Consider the following 26,540-nt stretch of genomic DNA (forward strand, 5'->3'; position numbering starts at 1 on the left):
TCCCATTAGAGGGGACTTTTCTGCTATCAGATGCTCATAATTATTTTTCTAATCAAAAGTGGATAGATCTCAACACAAAAGACTCAAACTCAACTGCTGTTGAGTTGCTATGTGATCACCACAGGATGTGCCTTGACATTTTCTACTCAGAAGTTTAAATAGGACTTGAGGAACAAGCTGGATGCAAATCAGAGCTGGAATATGCTGGCAGAGTGGTAAGGAAGAAGTTTCCCATATAGTGTTTGACTTCAGGGACACGGGAACTGAGAAGAGAAGCTTGAGACATGAATCTTGAGACTGCGCCGTGGCAGCTGCATACAAATAAGCAGCTATACATTTGAAAGCTTGAGAAGTAAACCGGCTGTGCATTGAAAGGTAGGCATTTGGAGGTGGTAAATTTAGCCCTGACTCATCCAATGGCAATTTTGACACTTGGGTGGACTAAATTACTTTTAGGAGTTGCATCATGTTTTTACCAGATAGTTTGATTGAGCATGGTTTAACCCTTTTGTATAGCTATGGCCAGATTCTATATCTTTCCCACTTGAAATAACTATGCAAGAATTTGTTTATATAGAATAGATAGGATATAGATATGTTCTGGGTCCCCAAGTTTCTTACTGTGAGAGGTATTATATCAATTATTCTGTTGCTTAAACTGGCCAAATTTACTGTAAATGACTTAGAATACCCTTTATTGCTCATATCTGTTTCTGAAAACTAGTGACAGTTTCTTCACAGCTTCGTCCTTCAAATTAAAGAGCTCTTTCCTCTCGCTGGTGTTAACTCCTCAAGTATTTACAGACAGCACTCCAAGCCAAGCGCTTCAGCCTTTCCTGACAGACAGGTGCCCCGTTTCCTCAGCCACCTCAGCAGTCCTCCTTTGTATCATTTCAACACGGGGGAATCTGAATTGCACCCATTGTTGCAGAGGGTTCGTTTTCAACGGTGTTAATTCCTCCAGAAAGAGCTTGCCTGGCACGCTAGAAGTGCATTTGCTGTTTTCTTCAGGCAACACATGCTCACTTGTCAATGTCCTGGAATTAAACGCTCAGTAACTTCTAGGAACAGCGGTTTTCATTTCTGTTTGCCTTGCAAACCAGGCTCGTTCCACGGCTGACACTTCAGTGTTGATATTGAGGTATCGGCAAAGTTTGAAGCCAGAAAGAAAAAGGCTGATGGATAAGGTCAAACATATACCTAGTTTCTGCTAAATTTTTTTGGCACTTAAATGGAAAAGATTAACTCCCTTTTTTCCCCCCCCCCAATATTTTTAAAACGCTAATGTCCTTGTCCTTAGTAACCCAGCTAAATACTGACGCAAAAGAGATGCATACATTTTTTTCGGGTCTCTCAGGGCGTTCCGCAGTAGCTGAACACGGGACCCTCTCTCCATCCCGCACCTCTCCTGAGCGGATCGCCTCGCCCCGGCTGCGGCCGCCCCGGTCCCCGCCGTGCTGCAGCCCGCAGCTCACCGGCCCGGCTGGGCTGTCCCCGCTGCCCTTTGGCACCTCGGCCCCGCCGGTCACCGGAGCAGCGGGGCCGGACCCGCATCGCCCGCGGCAGCTCCGGCCCCGGGCAGGGCGAGGGGAGCGGGGCGAGCCCGGGGCGGGCGGAGGCGCTCCCGAGGCCGGAGGAGCGGCGGGCGGCTCCGGTTTCCGAGGCGGATTTAACCTTTGCGGGGACGGGGCGGGCGGCGGGCGGCGCCTGGGGCTCGGCGGCGCCGGGCCGGCTCCCGCCGCGGGGATGAGCGCCTCGGCGGCCACCGGCGTGTTCGTGCTGTCCCTCACCGCCATCCCCGTCACCTACCTCTTCAACTGCCTGGCGGCCAGCGGCAGGTGAGGCGGGCGGGCTGGCGGGGCTGGCGGGGCTGGCGGGGCTGGCGGGGCACCGGGCGGTCCTGCCCTGTCCCCGGGCCGGGATGCAGGGACCGCTCGCCCCGGGACCATCACCCGGAGCGTGGCCCGGCCGTGCCACCCGCGGCCCCCCGACGCTCGCAAACCAAATCCGATTCTGTGTAACGCGAGCGGGAGAGCCCGCCGGCTCAGAGATCCCGAGCGCAGGCTGCCCGGGCTGGAAATGACCCTGTGCCCTCGCTCTGCCAAAAACCGGGATCCCGGGAGAAACCGCAGCTCTAGAAAAGGAAAGTCTTTCCTCACGGCAAAACCCTCTTCACTTAAAGGTCTGCGTGATATTTTGTGATCCCACAGCCCGGGGTGTTTTGCAACTTTACTGCACAAATATTTGCTTCTTGTTTTTAGGGCTTTGCTACATCTGTTCCTTCCTCATTTTCCTCCTTCTGGCCCATGACTGAATTTTTTTGTTTCTCATTGCTAGAGTAATGTCAAATAACACATGGTGACTTACTTAAGTGCCAATATTTATTTCAAATTGATAGTCTGCAGTGAAAAGTCACTGCAATATTAGCAGCTGTAATGGTATGAAGAAATTCATCACTGGGAAAACAGACTAGCAGAAGATTCAAAGCATGAAATAAATCAACAAGCTGGTACTGCTCATCCTGACTTAGAAAGCACGTGTGTATATTTTCTGAAATATTTGGTTTTGCAAATTCTTTGCAATAATTTTAAGTCACGTTTCACTAAGGTTGATGTCATAATATAATTTGTTCATACACAGATTGTTTTCTTCATACAGGGTGGTACTATGTATAAAATGATGTATCAGATATTTTTAGCTTATGTTCTGGACTTCACCTAATTTTCCCCTCCATTTTTTCCCTTGCACAAGGACAAAAGTGAAGACTGAGGAGGAGAATCTTACCTTAAAGAGAGCTAAAGATAATTTACACCCTTAGATCTATGAAACAATTTTAAACTGATTTTCCTAACTTGCATTTTCTTGGGGAAGGAGACAAATTTGCTTTGTGCCAAAGAATTTTTGTGCTTTATGCCACTCCCACTGTATGTGCAGTAACATTATAGCTCCATCTCCAGGGAAAAGATCCTTTTGCTGAGCCCACCTGTGCTGATCACTGAACCCACTCAAGTGGTCCTGCCTTGTAGGGCTGCAGAGAGCTCTGGTATCATTCCCATAACTGAACATTAATCCATCAGAGGTGCTCCACACTGCTATTCCTATTCCACAGGATTGATGTGATTTATTTTTGAATTTTTAATTTCCTGAGTAGATAGATAATTTATTGCTGAAGTTAGACAAAATGTCCCAAATGATCCTTTTTGGCACTGAAATCCCTGTGGGTTTGATCCTCATCTTTCATTGCCCTTTAATTTTCCCATAGCTTCTGTTTATTTTAGTATGAAAACTGATTTAATCAGACAAATCTAGATTTCTGGATATGTTGTTTACCTAGTTACTTTTTCTATTTTCTTTTTTTAGCTGATCACAAGTGAAAAGAGAGGCACATAAATTCTTCAAAACTGTAGGATGAATACTGTGGCAGACTATGCAATAAACTTGCAAATCTGTATTTTAAATTATTAAAAGTTACTTTATGAGTATGTGCATTTGAGGACAGCTGGCTGATGAAGCAAAATTCTGTTTTTCTTTTAAATTCTTCCTTTTTTTTTTTTTTTTTTTTTTTTTTTTTTTACATACCGTTACAGTTCCTGGGTGATTGTTGCAGTTGGATTGCTGGTTCTGGTTCTTATTGCTCTGTCAGCTCGTGTTCTTGTCAAGAGAAAGCCACCCAAAGACCCATTGTTTTATGGTAAGTCTGGTAAAGGTGAATGTCCTGGCTCACAGCAGGGACTGCCTCACTCTCAGCTTTGCTTTAGGCTGCTGTGGCTCTTTGCCTTGCTCACCTGCAAAAATGACAAGTCATGTTTTCCTCTCCACCTCCTTTTTGTTGTCCTTTCTCCTTTCCAAGTGATGGCCCCAATCAAGGCTGTAAACTCCTGTGCCCACGACCCTTGAGAGGCTGCACAGCCCTTTCTGCAGACACTGACCTTCCGTGGAGGCTGTGCCTGCAGCTCTACAGAACTTCACACTCCTCAGAAATGCTTCCTAAGAGCTGTGTCGACCAACCACTAATTAAAAAATCCTGAGCTATATAGGAAAGTCATATTGTGTGTTAAATATCTATGACCTCAAAGTTGACATATCAGGTTCAATAGATCTCTGCCAGACAATTTATTGGTCTGTGAAGCAGCTGTGTGATTCCAAGTATTTATTAATTTATGTTTCCTCCCTTTTTCTTATTACAGTTTATGCTGTATTTGCCTTTACCAGTGTAGTGAATCTAATAATTGGACTGGAACAGGATGGAATTATTGATGGATTCATGACTCATTACTTGAGAGAGGTAAATAATAGTTTGGCTTGCAAATGAAAATAAAATCGTCACTATAAATAACTTGGTGTAGTATTTGTCACAGAAAAATAGTCACTTACACATTCAAAATGGTCTTCTCGAACTTTGTAGTTGACCTGCTTCATTATTGTTGTGGATAAAACCTTCATTGACTTGCAATCTACTGACTCATTTGGGAGAAATAATGTAACTTTCAAGCTCCATCGTTGTTACACTTCAGTAACATTTTACTTCTGTGTAAACTTCTGTGGGAATTGAAGGGACTGCAGGATTGTAGAAAACCACAGATAGCACTCAGGAGTGGATGAGTACTACAGAACCAAAACGTGTTACCAAGAAGAAAACAAAATTTCCATTTTATTTTTGCCTAATCACTTTACTAAAAGAAATTAAAGTAGAGTTAAAAAATGATGATGCCAGATACCTAGTCAGCAGAATCTGTTGGCTGCTGAATATAAACATCCACCAAAAATAGCTCAGTAAGTTCTTGACAGGAAAGTCACTGAAGTCATTGAAAAGATTCCATGAACTTAAGTGTGAAATGAGTTGGACCCTACAAGGGCATATGTCGACATCCATTATTCAGTACTGCTCAGATCTCTAGGCTGCTAAATATATCTGTATTTGTTGTATGCTAAATCTTTGTTTTGTAGTTTTTTATCACTAAAATATGGAAAAGTCCTATTTCCATGAAGTGGCAGAGTAATGCTGGCAGCCACAGCAGGAGTTGCACCCTCTATTGCAAGCGCAGAGCTCATTCAGTTACGGCTGATCCCGCCCGGCGAGGTCTGTGCTGGGAGACGTGCACTGCCAGGCAGAAGCTGTGCCACTGCTTGAATATCAGTTACGTTTCTGGGCCTGTTCCTTGCTGTTCTCTGTGAATTGTTACCCTGCTCCAAGCCCTGTCTCTTTTCCCAAACCCCTGCCAGGGTGAGCCGTACCTGAACACCGCCTACGGCCACGTCATCTGCTACTGGGACGGCTCCGCGCACTACCTGATGTACCTGCTGATGGTGGCAGCCATCGCCTGGGAGTGAGTCTCATCGCCTGCCTGGCATCCTCATATCCCCTACAAAGGCCTTTCTTTTCCATGCACCATTTAGATTTTTATTTCGGGGTGGTTTCATGTTCTAAGCCAAAGCAATGCTGTTAAAATTTCATTATTTTCAGGGGTTCTACCCCTGCCAAGTTATCCTTCCTCTCAGGATGTATCCTGTCTTCATCCTGCAGCAGAGTGTAGCACATCTACACAGCTTTGTGTTAGTTAAAAGCTGAAAGATGATGTGCATTAAAAGCATGTGTGAAAAAAAAATTGTTTTTCAAATAAAAAATTTATGACAGGAATAATGTATTGCTTAGCACCATGATGATCTCTCATCCCTGTTAGAGTAGCATGAAGTTTAAGAGAAAATGGTTATTTCTAGAGATTCTGATGCTTCTTGCTGTAGAATAAAGAGTTTGAGAGAATAAGTACTGAATTTCAGAGGCAAATGTACCTGCTGGTAATAGTAGCATTAACAGTATGGAATTAATTATTAATTGTTTTATAGTCTTGTACAACCTGTGATGCAGTCAGCCCTCAGAGGAATGACAACAGCAAATAACTGAATATGCTCAAAGCCTGTACTGTCCCTGTGATAACCTTGTCCCACACAAATGCAGGATTTATCCATGACCCCTCTCAGAGGCAGCAATCCACTCCTGACTTGTGGTACAGATTTTAAAAGCCTCTACTTGGTGAAATACAACCCCAGCAATAAGTAAAATATTTAGGGTAGGGGATTTTTAGAAGCGGTTCAATAATTACGTCTTGTTTTCTTTTTTTAACAGACAGAGCTACAGAACCATTGGTCTCTACTGGCTGGGTTCCATTATCATGAGCATCATTGTCTTTATGCCTGGAAATATTGTGGGTAAGGAAGCAATTTATATGACCAGATTTTTCCTGTGAAACATTTTCTAAATTCAGCATTGTGCTATCTATATTTTAGTGCAGTGCTGGTTCATTTCTGTAATAATATGGAAGAGGAATTTTAGGAATATCAGTAAAGAGACACAAGATATTTTAAAATTTAAATATGAGGAATAAAAGATGGAGACTGGGGGAAAAAACACCTTTAAATTTACTTTGCTTTCAAGGGGAAAGAAGAAAGTATTGTGCTTTGATATATCTAAAAGGCTTTAATCTAAACCAGGTTTAAGTAATGAGACAACAATGTCTCTTAGTATCATAAAAATACAGATTTTACTCTGCATAAAATTTCCAATTTGCTTAGAAGTCTGACTGTCCAGCAGCTTACAAGAGGCACTCAAATCACCTTTGAAAGTAAAATTTGGAAGTTATTCTGTTTTCAAACTAAATTTAACATTCCTAGATTTCTAACATAAATTGGAGCATAGCAGTGCTGTTAGAGGTGAGGACTGAAATAAAAATATTTACATCATTGTTACTGGCAGGTGCTCCATTAAGGGTGAAACCTTTCTCAAGAGAATATTTCCTTTTTAGCTGAGCTTGAACTGTTGCAAAGTTGACAAATGCTCAGCTGAGAAAAACGTTGATGTGTCCAAATCCTGCAGTCAGATTTCGAGAATTTTTTTTTTTTTTGGTCCTGCTTTTTGTGCCAGAGGAGGAATATTCATGGCTCAGGCTGGGGCCAGCCCAGCTTCCTCCGCTGAAGCTGCACTCACACAGAGAAAACAGCAGGTTTAGTGTGACTGTCCTTTCCCCTTTCCTCTTAGAAATCCTCTCAGGAGTGCCTGCCCCCTTCCCTCCTGACACACAGAGTGCCAACACCAAGGACACGAATTTTCCTGGTTTACCTGAGGTTGAGGAGAGATCTCTGGAAGTTTTGCCCTCAGTGCAGGACTCTGGGAGAAATCAGCATTTTGGGATAGAAATGGAGCATTGAAAAATGGATAAATTTTAAAAAGAATGAGGTCTCTAATTGAAGCAGAGAGATTTGATAGCTGTCCCATCCTATAGGATTACCCAATGCAGAGTGACAGATGTGGCTTCCCAGCTGCTCAAAAAGTTCCTAATTCTGAAATGTCTTCCTGTCTCATAGGCTCTCTTTTACCTGTCTCCACTCCTGTTAAGCATGTAATTTTCAAGAGGATTTGTGTTAACAGGGATTTCTGATGTTTTATGTTTGTTTACATTACCATAGTTGCTTCAGGTTTGTCTTTACATAGCACATTTTTTAATTTTTCTGCAACAGAGCTTACAAATTCTCATAAATCTTGTAACAATTTTTAACAGGCAAATATGGAGCAAAAGTGTGTCCTGCTATTTTCCTAAGTATTCCTTATATCTGCCTCCCCATATGGGCTGGGTTCAGAATTTATAACCAACCTTCAGTGACTCACGACACTCCAGTCAAGGTAATTCTATTGCATTACAGTGCTGGCTACAGCTGAAATATGCTGGCTGCTTCTGGTGGGTTTTATGGGTCCCCTGGTGAGCATGGGATGTGTTGTGACTGTTCACTCTTACAACAATTGTTGTCTGGCTGTGAAGACTGCAAAAATATCTATACTGCAGGACTATTTCATTATGGTGGAATAAAGAAAAAGCAAAGGAATCTTATGTCTAGTGTAGAGAACCTATTCATAGGTGTAATTGTGTTTCTACCCTCTATCTATTCAGTTTCTGTCTGTTTTAGTTTCTTAGCTGATGAAAATAGTGGCACTTACCAGCTTCATAAAGCAGCACAAAACCCTGTAGAAACACTGCAGGAAAGCACTCTTCTGCAGATGACTTACAGATTTCATGTAATTTAATAATTTTTGTATGTGCTTTCTGTAATGTATTAGATTTTACAGGTGAGGCACAGTACATAAATTGATATGATATTTCTTTACACATTTATTATTAAAAATCCGTTAAAATGTTTACTTGAAACTTTTTAGACTTTTGCCTTTGAAATAACTAGATGGGTTATAATAAGGTTAACTGAGCCATCAAAATAATGCATTAATAGTTTATGTACTGTTTTATATTTAAAAAAAATTTAAAAATCCCTGCAGTACATAGCACAGAACAGATCTTTTAGCTGCTCTAAGTAAGCCAGTTTATTGCTGCAGCACTCTGTAGCAGTTGTAAGCAATATAATCAATGAATATTTTTGCATTCTGTTAGTATGTAGGAAAATACTCACATGAAAGCAACAGAAGCAAAGTGTATTCTGCTGACCAAGGTATACATTGCTATAATATTATTACAAACCTGCTAATTAAGGAAAAAATTACTGTAGGGGCAGAGGAGAGGTGTTCAAATTCTGGTTGTTTTCTAATAGAAGGAGTGCAGGAGAGTGGAATGGAGCTATGCCCTCATTTGGAATCAAGCCAAGCTGTGTTGCAGTCTTTACAAAGCCAAACAGATTTATCTGCAAGGATATCAGCTCAAAAAAGTTTAATATAATTTAAAATTCTTTACCAGAATTCATACACAAATTCAGATTTGTGCATGACTTCTGAAGGCACTGACTTTTGCAGACAGCACACAAGATTATTCCAATTCCTTAAAGCTGGTGATGTAAGAAGCCTCTCAGAAGTTGTGGAAAATAACTTTTCCCTGGAAGTGAGAGACATTGCTCAGCATGCCTGCCCACTTCCTTGCTGCACAAAAGAATCCCTGGGGCAGCAGAGATCTGAGCAGAGTTCAGAGTTTGTGGTACATGGGAAACCCGAGGCAGGCCAGCTCTGCCTGGCCAGCAGTAATTCAGTTTAGCATGGGGTGATGGTTTGCTGGGTAAAAGAAAGGTAAGGAAAAGCTGAGGGCTGTCAGCAAAGTGCATCAAATTCTTGCTCCTGCTTTTTTCCTTTTATTTAAAGCTTTGCATTTTCATTTTGTTTGCATGCATGCATAAAGAAAAAAGGTGTGAGTTTTCTGTACCCTGGCAATTTCAGAGCACTGCACCAAAGGTTGCTCCCACTTACACTGGCTTTGTCTCCAAACCCCCTAAGCACAAAGTTTATTGTAGCTTTGTGATTACAGTAAATACACATATCCATTTAATATTTAAAGAGGAATATTGAAATATTTGAAAAGAGGTGATATATATCTAAAAGCTTCACACATAGTCCAAAAGGGAAAGAAAATACATCAGCTTTCCATTATCCTAGGTAGTCTACAATTGAAAATTATTTGTAACTCAGCCATAAGCAGCCTCTTTCTTTTATAGGAAGAAATATTTGAATATAGGCATTCTTTGCAGGTAGTATTAAAAATACTCCTACACCAGTACTCTGAATACTGTGAAGTCACACCATACTGCCAAAACCTGTTACTTGTGCTCAAAAATCTAACAAAGCTGTCCCTTTTTTCTTTAATGAAAAAGATCCTTTAAAAGAAAATCAGAAGAAAATTGTTATGAAAGGGATGGCTTATGTTTGCCACAGCCTTATTTTTGTTCATCTGTAATCCAGATCTTGTAGTATTTACTCAGAAATTTTGTTTCCAATATTTGTTCTCCTGTTTCAATAACTCTATTGTGAGCATCTTATCCTGTGTGCTTTTAACTGTGCCCCTGTACCCTAATTTTTGTTTTGCACTTTGGAGACAATTCCACAAGTGTATAACAGGAAGGAAATCAGGTTTTTCTTTTGCTGTCTGCATGCCAACAAACGGCCAATAAAAAGAAAGAGGAAATGAGTAACACACATACACAGGGAAGTTTTCCCTCTGAACTACAGAAAGATACTCTGATGTGTTTATAATTTTGTCTGTGACTACACAGTGCAAAAAGTGTAGCTGAAATGATTTCCACAGGCCTTGTAGGTTTTACTGTGTAGGCAAAGAGCTGCCTTTGGCTCCCCAAACCTCCTTCCCTGCTGGACTTTGCTCTGCAGAGTGGGAACCCCTCTGTCCCTGCAGCAGGGGGAGGCACAGACCCTGGAGCAGCCTCAGTGCATCCCAGGAATTCACAGCCTTCAGGGATGGAAAAGGAAGGGGTTCCACATACTCCATACACACATATTTCATTCTCTATTTCTGCACTGCACCCTAGGACACAATATTTGCTTACTGAACTCAGCAGAGAACTCAACCAGCCACAGAAAAGCTTTTATTTTATGCCAGTGATAGTCCAGTAATTTTAATAGTGTCACAAGCTGCTGAAAACCAGCATTCAATAATGAGATGGACCCAGTCCTTTTACAAAGCACACTAGATTCGACTTCAAATGTTTGAGACAAACCTACATTTCCAAGGCTTTTCTACATAGGGACATTCAGGAAAACAAATTATTTCCAATTACAATTTTGAAGAAGTTATGCTGCTTTAAAGCCTTAGGTGATTGCAGAGTTAGTGTTAATTTGATTTAGGTTGCTTGAAATGACACTAATTTTTATTGGAATGGCTTCAGTTGGATCCATCAATTTCTAGAGTTTATTCAGATGAATTTTCCTCACTACATCCTATAAAGTCTGGAGTCACCTTTTTAGGTGGAAATCTTTCTGTCTCTGAAATCAGTGGATAGATGTGATGTTTCATGATGTTTCACCACTCCACCCTCTTTGCAGTGACTGATGTGGGGTTAAATATTTGTGGCAGGGAACCAGGATGTACCTACTGAACACGTTCTGTGTTGCAGGTGGTTCAGGAAGTCCAGAAGAAAGGACTCTTCAGAAGACCAATAGATTTAATGTTAGCTGCTTATCTCATTCTAGCCACAGCATTTTGCATATTTAGGGGCATGGTAAGTCAAACATATTTTATTAATTTAAGCTAATTTTCAGTCAAACTTTTGAGTCTGTATGAAAAAGCATGTACATTGTGATCAGGGGAAATCCTGTAACATTTGGGTTCAAATAGGCCTTAGATAGAAAAGGATAAATTATATATGATAACTGTTGGTGCTTTGCTTCTCCATTTTGTGCTGTGTGCAGCATGTTTTTCAAAAGAAGGTGCACAATCACCAGAGTAAATAGCATCCCAAGAGGAAATCAACATGACCCAAAACTGTTCTCATTGGTCTGTTGTTCCATTTATGGCCAACAAAATGGAGACAAAGCAACTAAAGTTATTCTGTATTCATGTTTTTCTAAGCAGTAATGCATATTTAAAATCATGTACAAAACCAAGTTAGCTTACACTGCATGAGATAGAGGAGAACATTTCCACCTAAAAGGAAAAAAATATTATCCATGTTACCTGAACAACACACATTGTTTCTACTTACCAAGAGACAATTTTTAAAAATGGTTGCTCTCTAAGCATAGTTGATGGAATTAAAATTTCTGAGGGAAGGAAGCAGTACTGAAAATACTTTCAGGAGTAAATCCAGGAGTAGGTAAATCTATTCCCTTGTCAGCTCTAATGCATTTTCTGTCTTAAGCAAAATGAAACTTGTGTATCATTCATCAGCACAGCTCAAATGTTTAGGCATCTCAGATAACTGCCTGCTTGCTTGACTTTTAGACTTGATCTTTTCTAGAATAATTCAAGTAGGAGGTGATGATAAATACCCAACAACATTTTATTTACCTAGTGCAGATTGTCTTTTTGTAGCTGTGCTGCTCTCATTCCTCTCTCACCTCCTGTTTCTCTTAAACATTTTTTCTTCTAATTTGTCAGACTGCTTTATTTCTTAAAGATCCAGTTATTTCAGAGCACCACTGATACAGGTTAAATCAGGTTTACCTGTAATTTCACTGTGGAAGACTTTGGTCTCATGGTCTTACTCAGTTCTGCACTTAGTTTCTCAGAGAAATTTTTTTTGTTGATTTTGAGACTGTGGTAATTTCCTTATCTATTTCCTTCACCAAGCAGGAATTGCTTATTGGCCTTGCTTATACATAGAGAGATCAACTGAACACCTGTGTAAGGTGCAGGAACCATAATTTTGTGCAGAAGTTCATAAAACACAATCCATTATAGTCCACTCAGACCTGCTTCTTGGATGCTCATGTTGGAGAAGAACAGGGAGGAATATTGACTGTTGTAAAGTTTTGAAGTCTTGCACTGCCCCCTCAGAGTCACACAATAAATGCACATGAAATCAAGCTGTGCAAAACTTGCTGTTCAGCCCTGTAGCTCAGGCATTAAGGATGCCACAGACACGCCAGGGACAGCTGCTCACATGGATTACAAGCTCAATTTAGAGCACAATTTTTTGTAGTAGTTTTAAGGACTACCACAAAAATGAACTATTTTTGCAATCTCTCCATGTTTATTTGGAACTTTTTCTTCCTACAGGAATGTAAAATCCAATAATCTTTCCTTTACTACTCTCAAAAATTATTGCTTCAAGTAACACCTGTCTCATGCATTGCTCTCCACTGCTACCTTGTCCCAGAGCAGCTCTTTCCTTGGACCACATCCATAGCTTGCTATCCTAAAACTGGGTGCTTACCCTGAAGTTTCCACTCTTAGAGCAATTTTCCATTGGAAAATTCATTTGGTGGGATCAAAAGCTATCTATCAAAGCAATCAATAGCAATTATACTTTCACAACAGCATAGCCAACTGAATAAATTCTCCAGCATTTCCTCACAAACCCACGGAGCGGGAGCTGAGAGGAGGCTGCATTTCACCTTTTAAGTGGTGATCACATGGATCACCTTTGAAAACTCCAGGGCAGCTGTGCTGCAGACCATGAGTGCACCTCTGGGGCTGGTAACGTGCCAGGTTGGCTGGTTTCAGAACAAACTGATCACTGAAGTTTTGAACCTTCTCAGATTGCCCTGGACTGCCCTGCTGAGCTCTGCCGGCTGTACATTCAACTGCACGAGCCCTACATAAAAGATCCTGCTGCCTACCCCAAGCTTCAGGTAAAGCTCTGACCATGGAGTGTAAGGAGTGACTTGTAAACTGCTGCAAAGATGAAGCCATGGGTTTCAGAGATAACAAGATCAACATGGGAATTATCATTCATGGCAAGTTAAAGGGTATTTTCCAGTACCATTTCTAGCCATTGCAGGATACCAACTCCTTGTTGTGATAAGCTTAACTCAGGTTCAAATTGGCAATATGGAGCTACACATCCTAATTACTCAGGGTTCTTTTAATACAGCCCATGAAACAGATCTACATGCTTTTCATGTTTATTTCCCTCCTTAGAAAGGCAAAGTAGACTTTCAGTCTGGAATTATGGAGCAAGAAGTGGTGCAATAGGACTAGATTCCCTAAGCTCATGTTGCACTTCTGTCCCCAGTGACACACTCTTGGAAAAGGGCACTTCATACAAAAGGCATTGCAGATGAGGAATGTTGTGCTTTAGTTCTGTAGAATTTGATGTTGACATTCTTTTGCAAGCCTGGCTGCTGCACAGGGAGAGGGCCCAAAGCAGTCAGAGGACACAGGGGTGGGAAATGAGCTGGATGAGTTTTTTCTGGGAAAGGGGGGCATGGCTGTGTCTCAGCTCCCAGCTGAGAGTGCAGTGGAGGCTGACAGGCTCCCTGTGCTGCATGGACAAGGAGATAAGCTCTTTGGCATGGCCCCAGTATAGTAAGGGGCAGGAATACATGTCCTGGACAAAGTGAATATGGATGGGGCAAGCAGATAACAGCCACCAATATTAGGAGAGACCTTAGGGTAGCTGGATCCAGTCAATAGCATCCAGGTGTGACAAAAAAACCTGGGAATCATTGCTGTCAGAAGTGTAGTTTTGAGTAGTCTCAACTTCTCAGTAAGCAGCTGACTGATTTTTAAATGCAAAGCAATTAATATTTGTGTTTGAAATGCAGATGCTGGCTTACATGTTCTACTCAGTGCCATACTATGTGATTGCTCTCTATGGCCTGCTGGTGCCTGGCTGCTCCTGGATGCCTGATTTGACCCTTATACATGCTGGAGGACTAGCTCAGGTATTTCTTTGCAAAATGTTCACTTTTAAATTACATAATAACATGTAGAGACCTATGGAATCAGTAAGGGGCCCAGGGCTTGATCTTCCCACACAGGTTTTGTGCTGATGTAATCCAGATCACCTTTTGTATCTGTAATTAAAGGGAGTGAAGAATCAAATCTACTACTCTCTAATGACCACATTCTTGCTTTAGCTTGCTTCTCTCCTTCTACACAATGTTTTTATTGGGCTCATTTAAACCTGATTAAACACCATGCACTCTTTAGCTGGCATCATAAAGGAAGCCCATCTTGAAGCTGTGACAGCCCATCTTAAAAACACCCCAACAAAACCCAAACACAACACAGCAGCACAATACATTGTTTCCATATGTGTTGGTCAAGTAGGTAGTTTGAAATATATAAATGGAAAAAGTATCTTCTTGTCACACAAAATGTACAGTATCAGGATGATGTTGAGAGAACTCAGGGAACCTCCTGGGCCACAAACCACAGTAACACCCAGAGGTGTTTGTGTTGCCAAAGACACACAATGATCATATTTCTTTCACTTATTCCATTCTGGTTCTCTTAAATAAACAACTGCAGTTAATTACTAAATGGGGCTGATGCTTATGAGAAGACTGACCAAAACAAAATAATTCAACAGGAACTAGTAAATTACTTATGACAGACAGATGAACATTAAACAGATGAGACACAGGGACAATTGGTTTGTTCTGTACATAGGAAATGAAATGTGTGTGCTCAGAACATCCAGACAATGCAGCAAATAAGCACAATATTCCTGCCAAAATAGTGACAACAACAACAGCAATAACTGTAATTCCAATACCACTATGAGACAAACACAAACCAACACTTGTTTCCTCAAGTCTGAGAAAATCATAGATACAAACTACAATCCACTTTAACTGTCCAGTAACAAGGGTGGAGTGACATTTTCTATTTGGGAGCAGTTGCCAGAAAGAATAGGACTTCTTTTTTCTTCTCTATCAGTTTATAGAGAATCTTGAACTATCATGTGGTATCAAAACAGAATCTGGCAAACATTAATGAGGAAGTTTAGATGCACAAAAAGTATCATAAATACTGTACAACTGTATTTGGCCAAAATCTAATTAAAAAAAAAAAAAAAAAAAAAAAAGAAAGAAAAAAGAAAAAAGCACAAGCTAGCTAAGTAGGCAAGGCTGTGTCAGGAACTTTTCTCTACTGACAGACTACTCAGGTTCCATAAACTGCCCAGACAATCAGAAAATAAACCACTCCTTCAAAGATTTTTTAACACAAGGAAAAGTAAATCAGAAGTCAGAGTGTGCCAACTATCACAACCTTGCAAACTTACCAGAAAGCTCAGCCTGCTGGTCTGGAAGTGATTTTTTTATTTGGTTGTTTTGTTTTGTTTTTTTTCCCCTTTTATATGTTTCCTGTAATGAATAATCACCTTTTTTTAACAGCTCTTTGTACCTTTTAGATGTGTGTGTTACACTTTGTGGCTGAAGTCTATAACCCCTCTGCTGTTCTTTGTGGTTCAGCCTCAGGATGTCCATTTATACACATTAGACTAACACCCAAAATGTCCCATTTCACTATTTAAAGCTCATCCTGGCACCAGCAAATGCTGTGGGCTGACAGAAACTGATTAAGGGAACTCTATGTTGCTGTGCACTCTTCATATTTTATCTTGCTTCAAAAAACAGTTCTTGACATTTCCAAGGGCTTTTTTTGTCATTTTGACTTTAATGCACTGCAGGATGAACTTCAGCCATCCTACAAGTGAACATGAGTTAATTGATTTGACTTGGTAAACTGTGACCAACCTGGGATGTAAAATGAATGTGACAGTAAATTGAGGATTCTTTCTAGATTATTTGGGTGTTCTGTCATTTTGAGGCAAAAAACACATTTACAGGTTTGTCTACTGTTACCTTAAGTTAATAACACTGGTTTAATTGATAATTAAAACTTATGTAGTTACTGAAACACATTTTGCTTCCTCTCACACACAAAGGTAAGTATCTGATGGTGGAAGCAGTGGGCACTGCTCCCTGGGAATGAACACTGCTCCTACAGATGGGGAACATGGATATTTTAATTATTTTTATTTCTATTGTCATGATGTATTTTTTACAAAAACAAGTCACAAAATACCATGTGATGCATCTAAATTAGGAACCTCCAAAGAGCCAACTAGCCTTTCACACAGACACACATTTACTGATTTTCAGAATTACAAATAACTCTCAGCTTGAATGACTCCATTACTAACATTCAGACTCCACAACCAGTTGTGACCCAACAATTACTAGATTTTCTAAATCTTCAGGAGGAGCTCTTTGAATTTTGTATGAGTGAAATAGCAGGAGCTTTGATGAAAGGTTTGGAACAGCCTCTGAACTTCATGAAATTGGTATTTCCCTATGCAAGTGAGCCATGTGAGAAGGGATGAAGAGCCACAGCCTTGCTAGCCAAAATCATTCTGTCTCAGCAGCTCTTTGTAGCCCATTTCTGTTTTCTCAAATGTAGAAAGTTTACCTCTGCTCCCTCTTAGAATTTTCCATAACCCTGCCATTTTTGATGGCTACTTTCTGCAGTGCTTCTTGTCTACCAGAGACCCTAAACCCAAGGAATGTATTTTGCTAGGTTACTCCCCCACTATTTGATGGCTTTGTTAGGCTTATGAGATGAGGTCAAAACCCTTCCAAAGTTATAGTCTTTGCCTGATTTTAGTCAGTCTTAGAGAGAAGGCACAGAGTGAAGGACTCCTAACCTTTTTCTGGGTCCTTCTCCATCCTCAACTGCAGGTAAAAAATGCTTGAAATATTGCCTATGATTAGGCAAGAAGGCAAAAAATATTGTAAAAAGGCCAAATCCAGACTGCTTCATACAGAAAGCAGGTGAATGAGAAGCAGGCAGACACAGGCTGCAGCTGCCAAGCTGGGCAGTGCCACATCCAGCACCAGGCAGCTTCCAGCTGCTGTGGGAATGAATGCCTGAGGAGCAGAGTGGCCAAGGCTTCAGGGCAAACAAAGGCTGCATGTCAGGCATGGAAGGCTACCTTAGAAGGTTACCTGCAGCATCTCATCTGGTTGGTTTCTCAGCCAAGGCTCAGGGGTTTGTTGGAGCCTCGAGATTCTCCACTTGGAGAGGGGATCAGTAACAGAAAGCAAGGAGGAATGGCTTATTTACTGAGAGACTCCAGTCAGGGAGAGGTAACACAACACTCAAGGTGTCTCCCACTGAGCACCAGCCTATGCACACAGGCACAGAGCTCTGCAGGGACTGACAGCCCAGAATTAGGGGCTTGGTGCCAGTCTGCCTGGAAGGAAGAGCAGGACTGGGTTACTGGTGAGTGAGAGATCTCCTTTAAGACATATCCCCTGCTCCAAGTAAGAAAAAAAAGAGGAGAAGGGGGAAAAAAAAAAGAAGTAGCAGCAGAGAACAGTCATGGAAGAGAAACACAGGAGATTAAAGACATAACACGATTTTCACAAAGGTAAATCAAATAAATTAAAAAAAAGAAGACTTTACAGACCTAAACATTCTCCTCAGTAATGAAAGAAGAAACCATGTGTTACAGTGAAAAACAAGTCTAATATGCAATAACTTCATTATATGGTGCATCATTAACTACTAAAAATCTTTGTAGGCTAGAGACAGGACATCATGTTACTGCTTTTTGGTTTGACAACAATTAAAGCTCACTAATGTGCCACAAGTCCTGTAAGAGACAAGATCACAGAGTAAGGCTTAGATACTCAGGCATCTGGGAGGCTCTGGGAGCTCTGGGTCTCTCAGAAGCATCTCCTTACAGCTCCTTCTCACAAGGTTTACCATGAATGATGAGACTTTTACTCTGATCACAGCTGGCCACTCTTGCAGACAGGCAGGCCTCACAGAATTAGCAGCTTTGCAGCTTGTTCACCCCAGACAAGGCTCTAAAATGCAACCCAGAGGCTCTCAGGGTCTGGGGGAACCTCAGCCAGCCCAAAGCTCCTGCCTGCAGCCCTTGGCAGCTGTCTGTCCATCTGTCTGGGACTCTGCCCTGTGCTGAGAGGGCTTTGCTGCTGAGCTGCTCTGGCTGCCTGGGCTGAGAAGAGGCAGCAGGGCTTTGAACAAACCCACCCAGGTGCCAAAGGCAGGGGGGAACAAAGGGGGTAAAAGAGACACAGTGAGTTACCAGGCAATATAGAAAGGCTGCTGACAGTGTGCCCCTGAACATGTTTGCTGTGCAATAGCTATTTGCAGAAACATGCTAGTGGCACTCTGCTGAAGTGTGTTTGTGGATTTGATTTTGTTGATTACTTTTTTCCTGGCTCAGGTTTGCTCAATGAGCTCTCTCAATTCAGTTGAGGTGGTTGGAATCGCCTGAAATTTCTGTTTGTGTTTTGATGGATGGTCTCAGCCTAGCCTTTTGCTAGGGCCATGTATTGAAACACCTGTTCTTTATTTCCTCTTCTGCTTTGCTGTGACCAGAACTATGTTCTACCTGAGGCCAGAACAGAGGATGTGATTTGACCATAGTGCACTCCTCTGTGTTCATGAAATCCTGGTGTCCCAGTGCTCCCCTTATGATCAAATTGATGTTTATCTTTTCAGATCTCCTCCACTGCTAACTAACTAAATAGTAATAAAAAAATTGGACACACAATAGTTAATGTGAATGAGCTGTGGCTTGAAATAGCAGGTAACAGATGGAAACAAAAGACACCAACTACCCTGACACTTCTATCTTTAAATGTTTGTTTATGCTAAAAATATGCTTCAGGCCAGCAAGCCTGTCTGTGCCCATAACCTTCACTGTATGCTCAATTTATGCTTCAGAATAGCCCCAGCCCAAAACCCAAATACTGCAGACATTTTCTGAAATCATCAGGGCTTCTGGGATTAGAATCTGGAACAATCTGGGTTTAAGATTAAAAAATCCAAACCCAAACCAGAGCGAACATAGTTTCAAGACTTTCCTTCCTCACTTTACTCAGAGTGAGTGTCTGGCTGCTCCCACTGATGCCAAACTCCCAGGCAGGTGGGTGAGAGTCCTCTCCTGACTGGGCTCTGCAGGGATGTGCCCTTCAGTGGCACTTTTCTGGGAAGGATTGTGGACTCTCTAGCACAAACTGTGACCCAGAAAGCCAGGGTGGAATCCTGTACCTGATGAAATGATCAGTGCCACCATGTGCATAAAACAAACTTCTTACCATGTCACTGATGGTTCCAGTTATGCCTCATACACCAAGATATTAATGATTTTAGTTTAGACTGTATTTTTATCCCACTGTGCAAAGGTATGATGGATAATTCTGGAATAAGAATAAGGGCTGGCTTGGAAAATGTCACTGGAGATGCAGACTTGCATGCATATTATGCCATCTTTCCAAAAATATACATCAACTTTACCTTTTTTTAATATATGTGTTATATACACACCACAGGCTCAATTTTCCCATATTGGTGCTTCTCTTCATGCTCGAACTCCTTACATCTACAGAGTCCCTGAAGAAGCAAAAGAGTTTTTCCTGATATTGAACATAATGTACGGGATTCTTCCCCAGCTGTTCGCCTACAGATGTGTCAACAAGCCAGAGTTTTTTATGAAACCAAAACAAGAAGAAAAAACAGAATAGCAGAACAGTTTCCAGCTCCTGTCCTTGGCTATGTATATAATTGGGTTGGGGTGGAACTGAACTGCTCAAATGGAACCCAAATGAAGCGTGTAAGATGTGTAAAATTGCACAACTGTGTAGTCGCACGGTCTGCTTTGTTTATCCTACTGAAAAAGGGAAAATAAAGACGCTGCCTTTAGCACCACTTCTCAACATTGTGACTCTGCGAGGCAGTGGATTGCCAGTTCCCACAGCTATTTTTAAGTAAGCTGCTTTGACAGTTTTAGAAATACTGCATGAAGTTAAATAATAATAATGATGTCAGTGTTTAGCCTCCGCACGCTGAAGAACAGCAGTGCTAGCAGTCCCTGCACAGAGCTACTGCACAACATGAAGGTCAGCACTGTGAAGCATGAAAAATTGACATACATAACTCTGTCACATGCACATGTTTTATTTGTCAAAAAGTATGTCTTGTGGGTCAACCTTGTTAAAAATCCCAAGAAATCTTTGAAGAAGCAATCAACTCTTACGGTAAGACTCCATATATGATAAGCAAATCATAAAGTTTTGTTAATTCTCTTCAGGATTCACTTCTGCAAGGACTGCTCACCTGCTTGCAGCTGAGCAGGTGCTCACTAGCACTGGTGGGCTGGGCACAGTGGGCTCAGGGCTGTGAGCCACTGGGCTCAGGCTGCTCCTGTGTTTCCAGAGGAGGGGTTTTGGCTGTGTCTCTGCAGCTCCTCTTGCTAATGCTGCTGGCTCAGAAACAAGCAGCAGCAAACACAGCGACCTTAGTTTGGGCAGCTTATGTTTCTATTTGCAATTACAGCTATTTCTATGCTTTCTATGTGATTTTATATTAAAAGCAGTACACCTAGTGCCTTCTCACAGATGAAACTAGCTGATACATTTTAATTGGAAACACTTTATTTGGGAATGTTAACTTCTTGGTGTTTTGATTGAATGGATTTTATTTTTAAGCCAAATCAGTAACAAGGAAGCAGTTCACGTGCCTGTCTGTTGCACCCTGCACGAGGGGACCTTCAGAGCACTGAGGAATTCAGGCTGTATCACTCTCCTGCTGAGCACTGCCGTGCAGTTCCCAGCAGCAGTCAGAGGAGAGGCCCCAGGTTTGACACCTGCAGCCAAAGGGGCAGGTCCAAAACAACCACAGCACAGCTCAGGCAATGCTTGTTGGCACCCAGCATCCCCAGTGCAGCTCCTTAGGCTTTTAGATCCATCCCAGTGCCTCTTCCCAGGGACACAAACCCAGCACTGCCAGGCTGTCACAGGACGTGCTGGCTCACAAACTGGTACCTGAGCCTCTGATGTGACTTCTGATGTCTTTAAAGAAACTTTGAATACATTCAAGGTGAATTTAATGACCTCCTGTTATCCAGAAAAGGCAAAGTACAGAAAAAATAAAGATCTCACCTGCACTTGTATCTATTATGGTCAACTCATGTTAACAGAATGTTTTGCTTTAATACTTGACTTACATTAATACCTCACATTATTACACGTATGAAGCCAAATATGACGCTAACTTAGTTGCTTACAACCTCAAACCTTACTCCCAATACACATTCCAATAAATTTATTCTGTAAAAACAATACATTTTTTTTGTTTCCTTTTTGTTTTGTTTTGGTGGTTTTTTTTAGTTTTTTTTCCCTTGTGTTTTTTTTGTTTTTTTTTTTTTTTTTTTAGTTTTTTACAGTAAACTCATCAACTACAAACCTTGAATACGCAAAAGATGTTCCAAGGACAAGCATAACAAGGATTGATAAAACCAGACTAAATATGTTTTCACAATAAAAGCTGGCATAAAAATAAATAAAAATCTCTATTATCACAATAGCAACAATAATGTACACAGAGTAATGGATTTGGAATGCTTACTTACTAGTCTAGTTCTATTTCCAAAAGGAAAAAAAAAAGCCAGAATGACAGCATCCTTTTTTAAGCCTTTCATTCTTTAAAATTGATGTTTTGTTTTGGTTTCCCATAGGGCTGTATATCACAGTAAGCTTAAAAATGGAAAGCATCCAAATGAATGATTTCAAATTGTGTTGGCATTGGAAAAATCCTTGTATTAATCTAAAGAAACACAAAAAGACTTTCACTAACTCCACATATAGGAACTAAGTCAGATAGTGTACATTACATCATGGTTTGGAGAAGTATTAAGAGTATAACTAGCTAGGTACTTCTAATAAGGAAAGGTATTTTATTACATTATTGAACTTGGCGGTGATTTCAACTGAAGAATAATTTTTCTTTTATGTTGTAAACTGATCAAAACCCAAGAGAGAATGGATATAGGAAAATTTAAAATTATGTTTGTATGTGGAAGATAATTGTAGCATTGTATGGAGGGGACTCATTTCTAAGATTTAGTTGTATTTAAAAAATGTTGATTTAGAATGATATAATTTGGAATTATGCCTTTTCTGTCTAGAAAAGGAATCTAAAACATATTCAAGTATGCGATATCTTCATAAACCTCAGCCACTGGAAAAGGGCAACTTCATGCAACCAAATAATATGAAAATCAAAAAGTAACCCTTAGAAAAAAGGGTAAAAATGTCATTTCTGCAAACACAACAGATAGGAATGTGAATAATGTGCATACAAACTGGGATGCTGTTGATGGTACTAATGAACAGATGTGGTGACTCATATCAAATCCAAGAATATTAGACAACCAAACATGTAACCTTCTTGTGTTTTCCCTTAATATTCAGCAGTCATTATGTTGGTTAAGTCTGAAAGAGAAAGAGAAAAAAATCACATTTAATGTAAGAAATAACAAATGCATCAAACTTGATACAATTGATGTCGTATTTCCATGCTTCAAAGTCACAAGTACAAGTAACCACCTGGTCTGTTCAAACAATTTTTTTCTAGAGAAAACTGCTTTGTTACATCAACTAAACATATCACTACGAAATATTAATAAACACAGTTTAAAAGTAAACTTTTAGGGCTGTATTCAGTAAGCAGCTCCAGTGATGTATGTGAGTGGGTTTTTCCCCCAATTACTCCGTTGCAGCATACTTCAGGCACAACCAAATATTTTTTTCCACTGCACTAAATCACTGCTGGGCTTCAGGCAGGAGCTCAGGCACTGCTGCATTCCTGGATGTCCAGTCACAAGAAAACTCTCTCGTTCAGATACATGAAAGCTTAGCAAGCACGAGCAAAGATAAACATTTTCCTTGCTAAGGGATCCAAATTCTGCTTCTGAACAGGAAACAGTTTGGCTCCAGCTCACTGTAAGGTGATGACAGAAAAGGAAGGAACTCCTACAGTTGAGTCAAGGTCAGCTCTTGCCTTTCCCTGACATTAGCAGGATCAGGATCAGACTGCCCTTGAATGATCATGGCAAGTATCTGCAAGTCTTGGTTTTCTCAAATTGAACAGAGATGAGAAAATTCAGCTTATGACCCTGGGACATGTTACATTAGCCAGCAACATGACAGCACACAGTGCACCATGACCACCTACCTCTGGCCAAGGCATCCCTTCTCCTACAACACTACAATGTCTTCCCTGTGTTTGGTCAGTGCAGTTCTCTCCTGTGACAAGTGGATTGTGAACAGTAAAAATGGAAACCTGTGCTTTCCGTGTGGGAGTCCTGGTACATCCTGACTAATGACACACGATCAGGGGTTATTATCAAGTGCTCAGGCATGCAGTGATGGTTTACAGGAACTACCAGAGCCCTGACTCCCCCAAAGGTGTAACCACATGCTGCCCATCCAGCACACCACACTCCAGGGGCCTCTCTCCTGTTTCAGAGTCAGTGAGATCATACTTAGAGATGCCTTGGGTTGGTTCACTGCTGCTCCTTTCCCTTCAGACTCAGGTACCCATTAAAACAACTACATGTGATCAGTTAATCAAACCCTGCTTTCTGCCAAGGTTCCCACTGGCAGCTGCTGCCCAGCACTGACAGGTAGGATGGGGCAACACAGCTGGTTCCTATGCTGTGATTCAGATCCAGTACAGAAAGATACTTTTGGAGTATGAAACCTTTGCAATTATTAACCACAATTCCCTTGTGGGCTATGTCCAGAAGATTGGGTAGGATCATTCTTACGTGGGTGCTGGAACACTAATGCTTCCCCTCCACACTGTCTCACAGATACAGTGTGGCATGGGAGGGACAACAAAGAGACAGATAATACAAGTCATCCTCTAGGGATTTCACAGTGCCATGTTCCACCATGGCACACGTTTTGCCCGCTGGGTGCAGTGCCAGCAGGTCCCTGTCCCCAGGAGCAGAGCCCAGGGTGGCTGCTCAGGCTGGCTCCCAGCAGCTCATCAGGATGCGGCAGAGCCGTGCGCATCCCTGGTCTCCATGGTTTCACATCTCCCCAGAAACACATCAACTCAAACATCTTTGTTTGAACAAGTCTCTCAGCTTCACTGTAAGCTATGGAACAACGTGTGCCATGCTGCCCAGCGCTGCTGCACACAAAGGATCTGACTGATTTGAGAGCAAAGCTTCTGTTATCAATGGCAGCACAGAGAAAACAGAGCAGGAAACAAAACTAAATCCACAAACTGCTCTCGGTTTTTCTGGCACGGAAAATTTCTTCCTTAATGCTGTCTGACAACTAATTCAGCCATCCTGTACTTTAAAAGTGCATGGGCAGAAGGATAATTGTTTACTTGCTCTGTACAATAGCTGTTATTCCATGTTGGTTTGAGGTCAAAGTGGTTACAGGATTCAATGTACACAGAGCTGCAAATATTTCATCTGTACCAGCTGCTTTAATCTCAACTTGCATTCAGACATTTATGTTTCCTCTGAGTTATGTCCCATGTCCTTAGCCAGCAGTGCTGTTATCCTGAGCTACTGGAAGCCAGCAGACAACACAACTCTTTACACCATATACTGTGCCACTATTTGATTTTTACACAGAAATTTGTACTGTGCAATACTTACATGCATTCTTACAAATGTTATCTTTTGCTTTGAAGGGTAGATTTTAGTGAGTTACAAATTGCAGGAAAAGAAAATCAGACAGAAAAACAAATTTTCATTTTTTGTACAAAATGCTTTTACATTAAGCCCAGCCCTAAATGCTATGCTTTCAATGCTGATAACCCCTCAAACCTGTTATGCAGCCTGACCAATGTTATTCTTGACAACTAAAGAGGAGCAAAGGAACCAAACATCTCAAAATCACATCAGAAGGACACAGTGAACCTGTGTTTCCCTGGCCAGTTGGGCCATTACACTTGTATTTCACAGCAGTAACTGTGATTGTTGCTACCCTGCAAGAGCACCACAACAAAAAAGCCTGGACACAGGCTGTTTTAAATATGTTCTCCCAAATGCAATGGTGTCAGATGGCAATAATTGTGGGCCAGATTTTGATCCCCTTATTCATGCTGGCAGTTGCCTCTACAAATAGATCCACTGACTCAGTTGGTAACTGATTGTCAGTGTGAGTAAAAGGATCACAGTCCTTTACTCCATTTTAATATTCAGGCTGTACCAGGAGCAAGAAAATGTATTTCATTTCCAGAAAATTTCTTCTCTGAAGACAGTAAAATCATTCACCTCCTACACCTGTACACCAAGTAAATGCCTCCTTTACCAACACACTGCCCAGACTGTCACTAAAACAGTGAATACCAAAATGAAAACCTGCCACATCTCTGTGTGCTGACTCTGACCTTCTCTAATAAGGCCAGAACCACAGCCAGCTTTAAACATGAGCATGTGGCCATCCAGAAAGTAAAAGTAAAAAACATTTTAGGTGTTCAGAGTTATGTCAGCCATAAGACACAAGTCACCAGAGATTTAAATTAGGAATGTCAATCTGCTGCTATGAATTCACCAATTTATGAGCTAATTTAATACCATGAAAGTAAACAACACAGAGCCATGAATACCTGTCCACCAGAAAATTATCTTTATGTGGTATTCTGAAAAAGCCAAAACAATTTAGTGTTTAACAGCAGGGAACAGTTCTGGGAAGATTCTGTGACTCAAGATTTGAGCAAACTCTGGGATGGGCTGTCTTAGCTAATACATTATTAGTTAATTAATACTGGATTATCAAGCCCTGAGGTTCAGGCTCTGCATCCTGTTGAGGAAGGATTCAGACAAAGAACAGCAGTTAGGGAAAGCTTGAAAAACAGGTAGTGATGGGACACAATTACCAACTATGGTTGGGACTGAAGTCCCTTTCTTGAGAGTGCCTGTAGTACTCAAGGACAGCACAGAATCTAAGGGATGGAGATAAAAAAAGAAAGCCCCTTTTCCTACCCAAGGGATAAAAAGAAAATCACAAGTTGAGCCCTTGAACAGTATGAAATTGACTGAAAAAAAATATAATAGCTCTGAAAGAACTTTTATTTGCTCTGGGTTTGAGTTTTCAGGAAGCCATCACTTCACATTTTCAAGCTTACCTCTACCACCTGGAGGTTAGAAATTTCATTAAAAAATATAGGTGAAGGTGCTCCTGCAATCATCTGACTTTGGCTTTTAGCCCTTCAAGAAGATCCCTATAATGCTGAGGGTAAGAGTGTGATTAAAAGGCGAGATTCCATCTCATCTGAGGAGGGCAGATGTGTCCATTATAAAAGCTAATTAATCCCTCATTAACAGCAGTATTAAGAGCAAAGCTTGTCTCCTGGAGACTGCTCCTGCAGGAGTGAGGCCAGGGGGGCAGAGCAGGGGCTGCAGGTGCTCTCAGCCCAGGGACAGGTGGCCCAGCCTCCACCAGCAGGCAGCTCCCAAGCCAAACCACGGGAGTGAAACAGCCTGTCCTTGTTTAGCTGCCTGTGCCCTCAGGGTATGTTTGCACCCCA

At 41.3% G+C, this 26,540-nt stretch overlaps 2 protein-coding genes across 3 annotated transcripts in view; one reads left to right on the forward strand and one right to left on the reverse strand.

The window, feature by feature from the left end:
* The first annotated feature begins 1,489 nt into the window (after positions 1-1,489).
* On the forward strand, positions 1,490-19,918 carry TM6SF1 (transmembrane 6 superfamily member 1). 2 transcript variants are annotated; one of them, XM_056499457.1, is made up of 10 exons: positions 1,665-1,838; positions 3,588-3,691; positions 4,188-4,285; positions 5,224-5,327; positions 6,125-6,207; positions 7,554-7,675; positions 10,888-10,992; positions 12,974-13,066; positions 13,982-14,101; positions 19,535-19,918. In XM_056499457.1, exons 1-10 carry the CDS (start codon positions 1,747-1,749, stop codon positions 19,724-19,726), a joined length of 1,113 nt encoding a protein of 370 aa, XP_056355432.1. In that variant the 5' UTR covers positions 1,665-1,746; the 3' UTR covers positions 19,727-19,918. The 2 variants fall into 2 exon arrangements, with proteins under 2 accessions (XP_056355433.1, XP_056355432.1); XM_056499458.1 differs by lacking the exons at positions 7,554-7,675; positions 10,888-10,992; positions 12,974-13,066; positions 19,535-19,918 and having other exon boundaries at positions 1,490-1,838.
* A 1,152-nt stretch (positions 19,919-21,070) lies between these two features.
* Positions 21,071-26,540, reverse strand: part of HDGFL3 (HDGF like 3) — a 36,644-nt gene continuing 31,174 nt past the window's right edge. The window contains exon 6 of the mRNA XM_056499460.1: positions 21,071-22,474. Within this exon, the coding sequence (XP_056355435.1) occupies positions 22,469-22,474 (6 nt within the window). The 3' untranslated portion in view covers positions 21,071-22,468. The remainder of the gene's footprint in view (positions 22,475-26,540) is intronic.

This window comes from Oenanthe melanoleuca, chromosome 10, assembly GCF_029582105.1.
Source record: "Oenanthe melanoleuca isolate GR-GAL-2019-014 chromosome 10, OMel1.0, whole genome shotgun sequence".
Lineage (NCBI taxonomy): Eukaryota > Metazoa > Chordata > Aves > Passeriformes > Muscicapidae > Oenanthe > Oenanthe melanoleuca.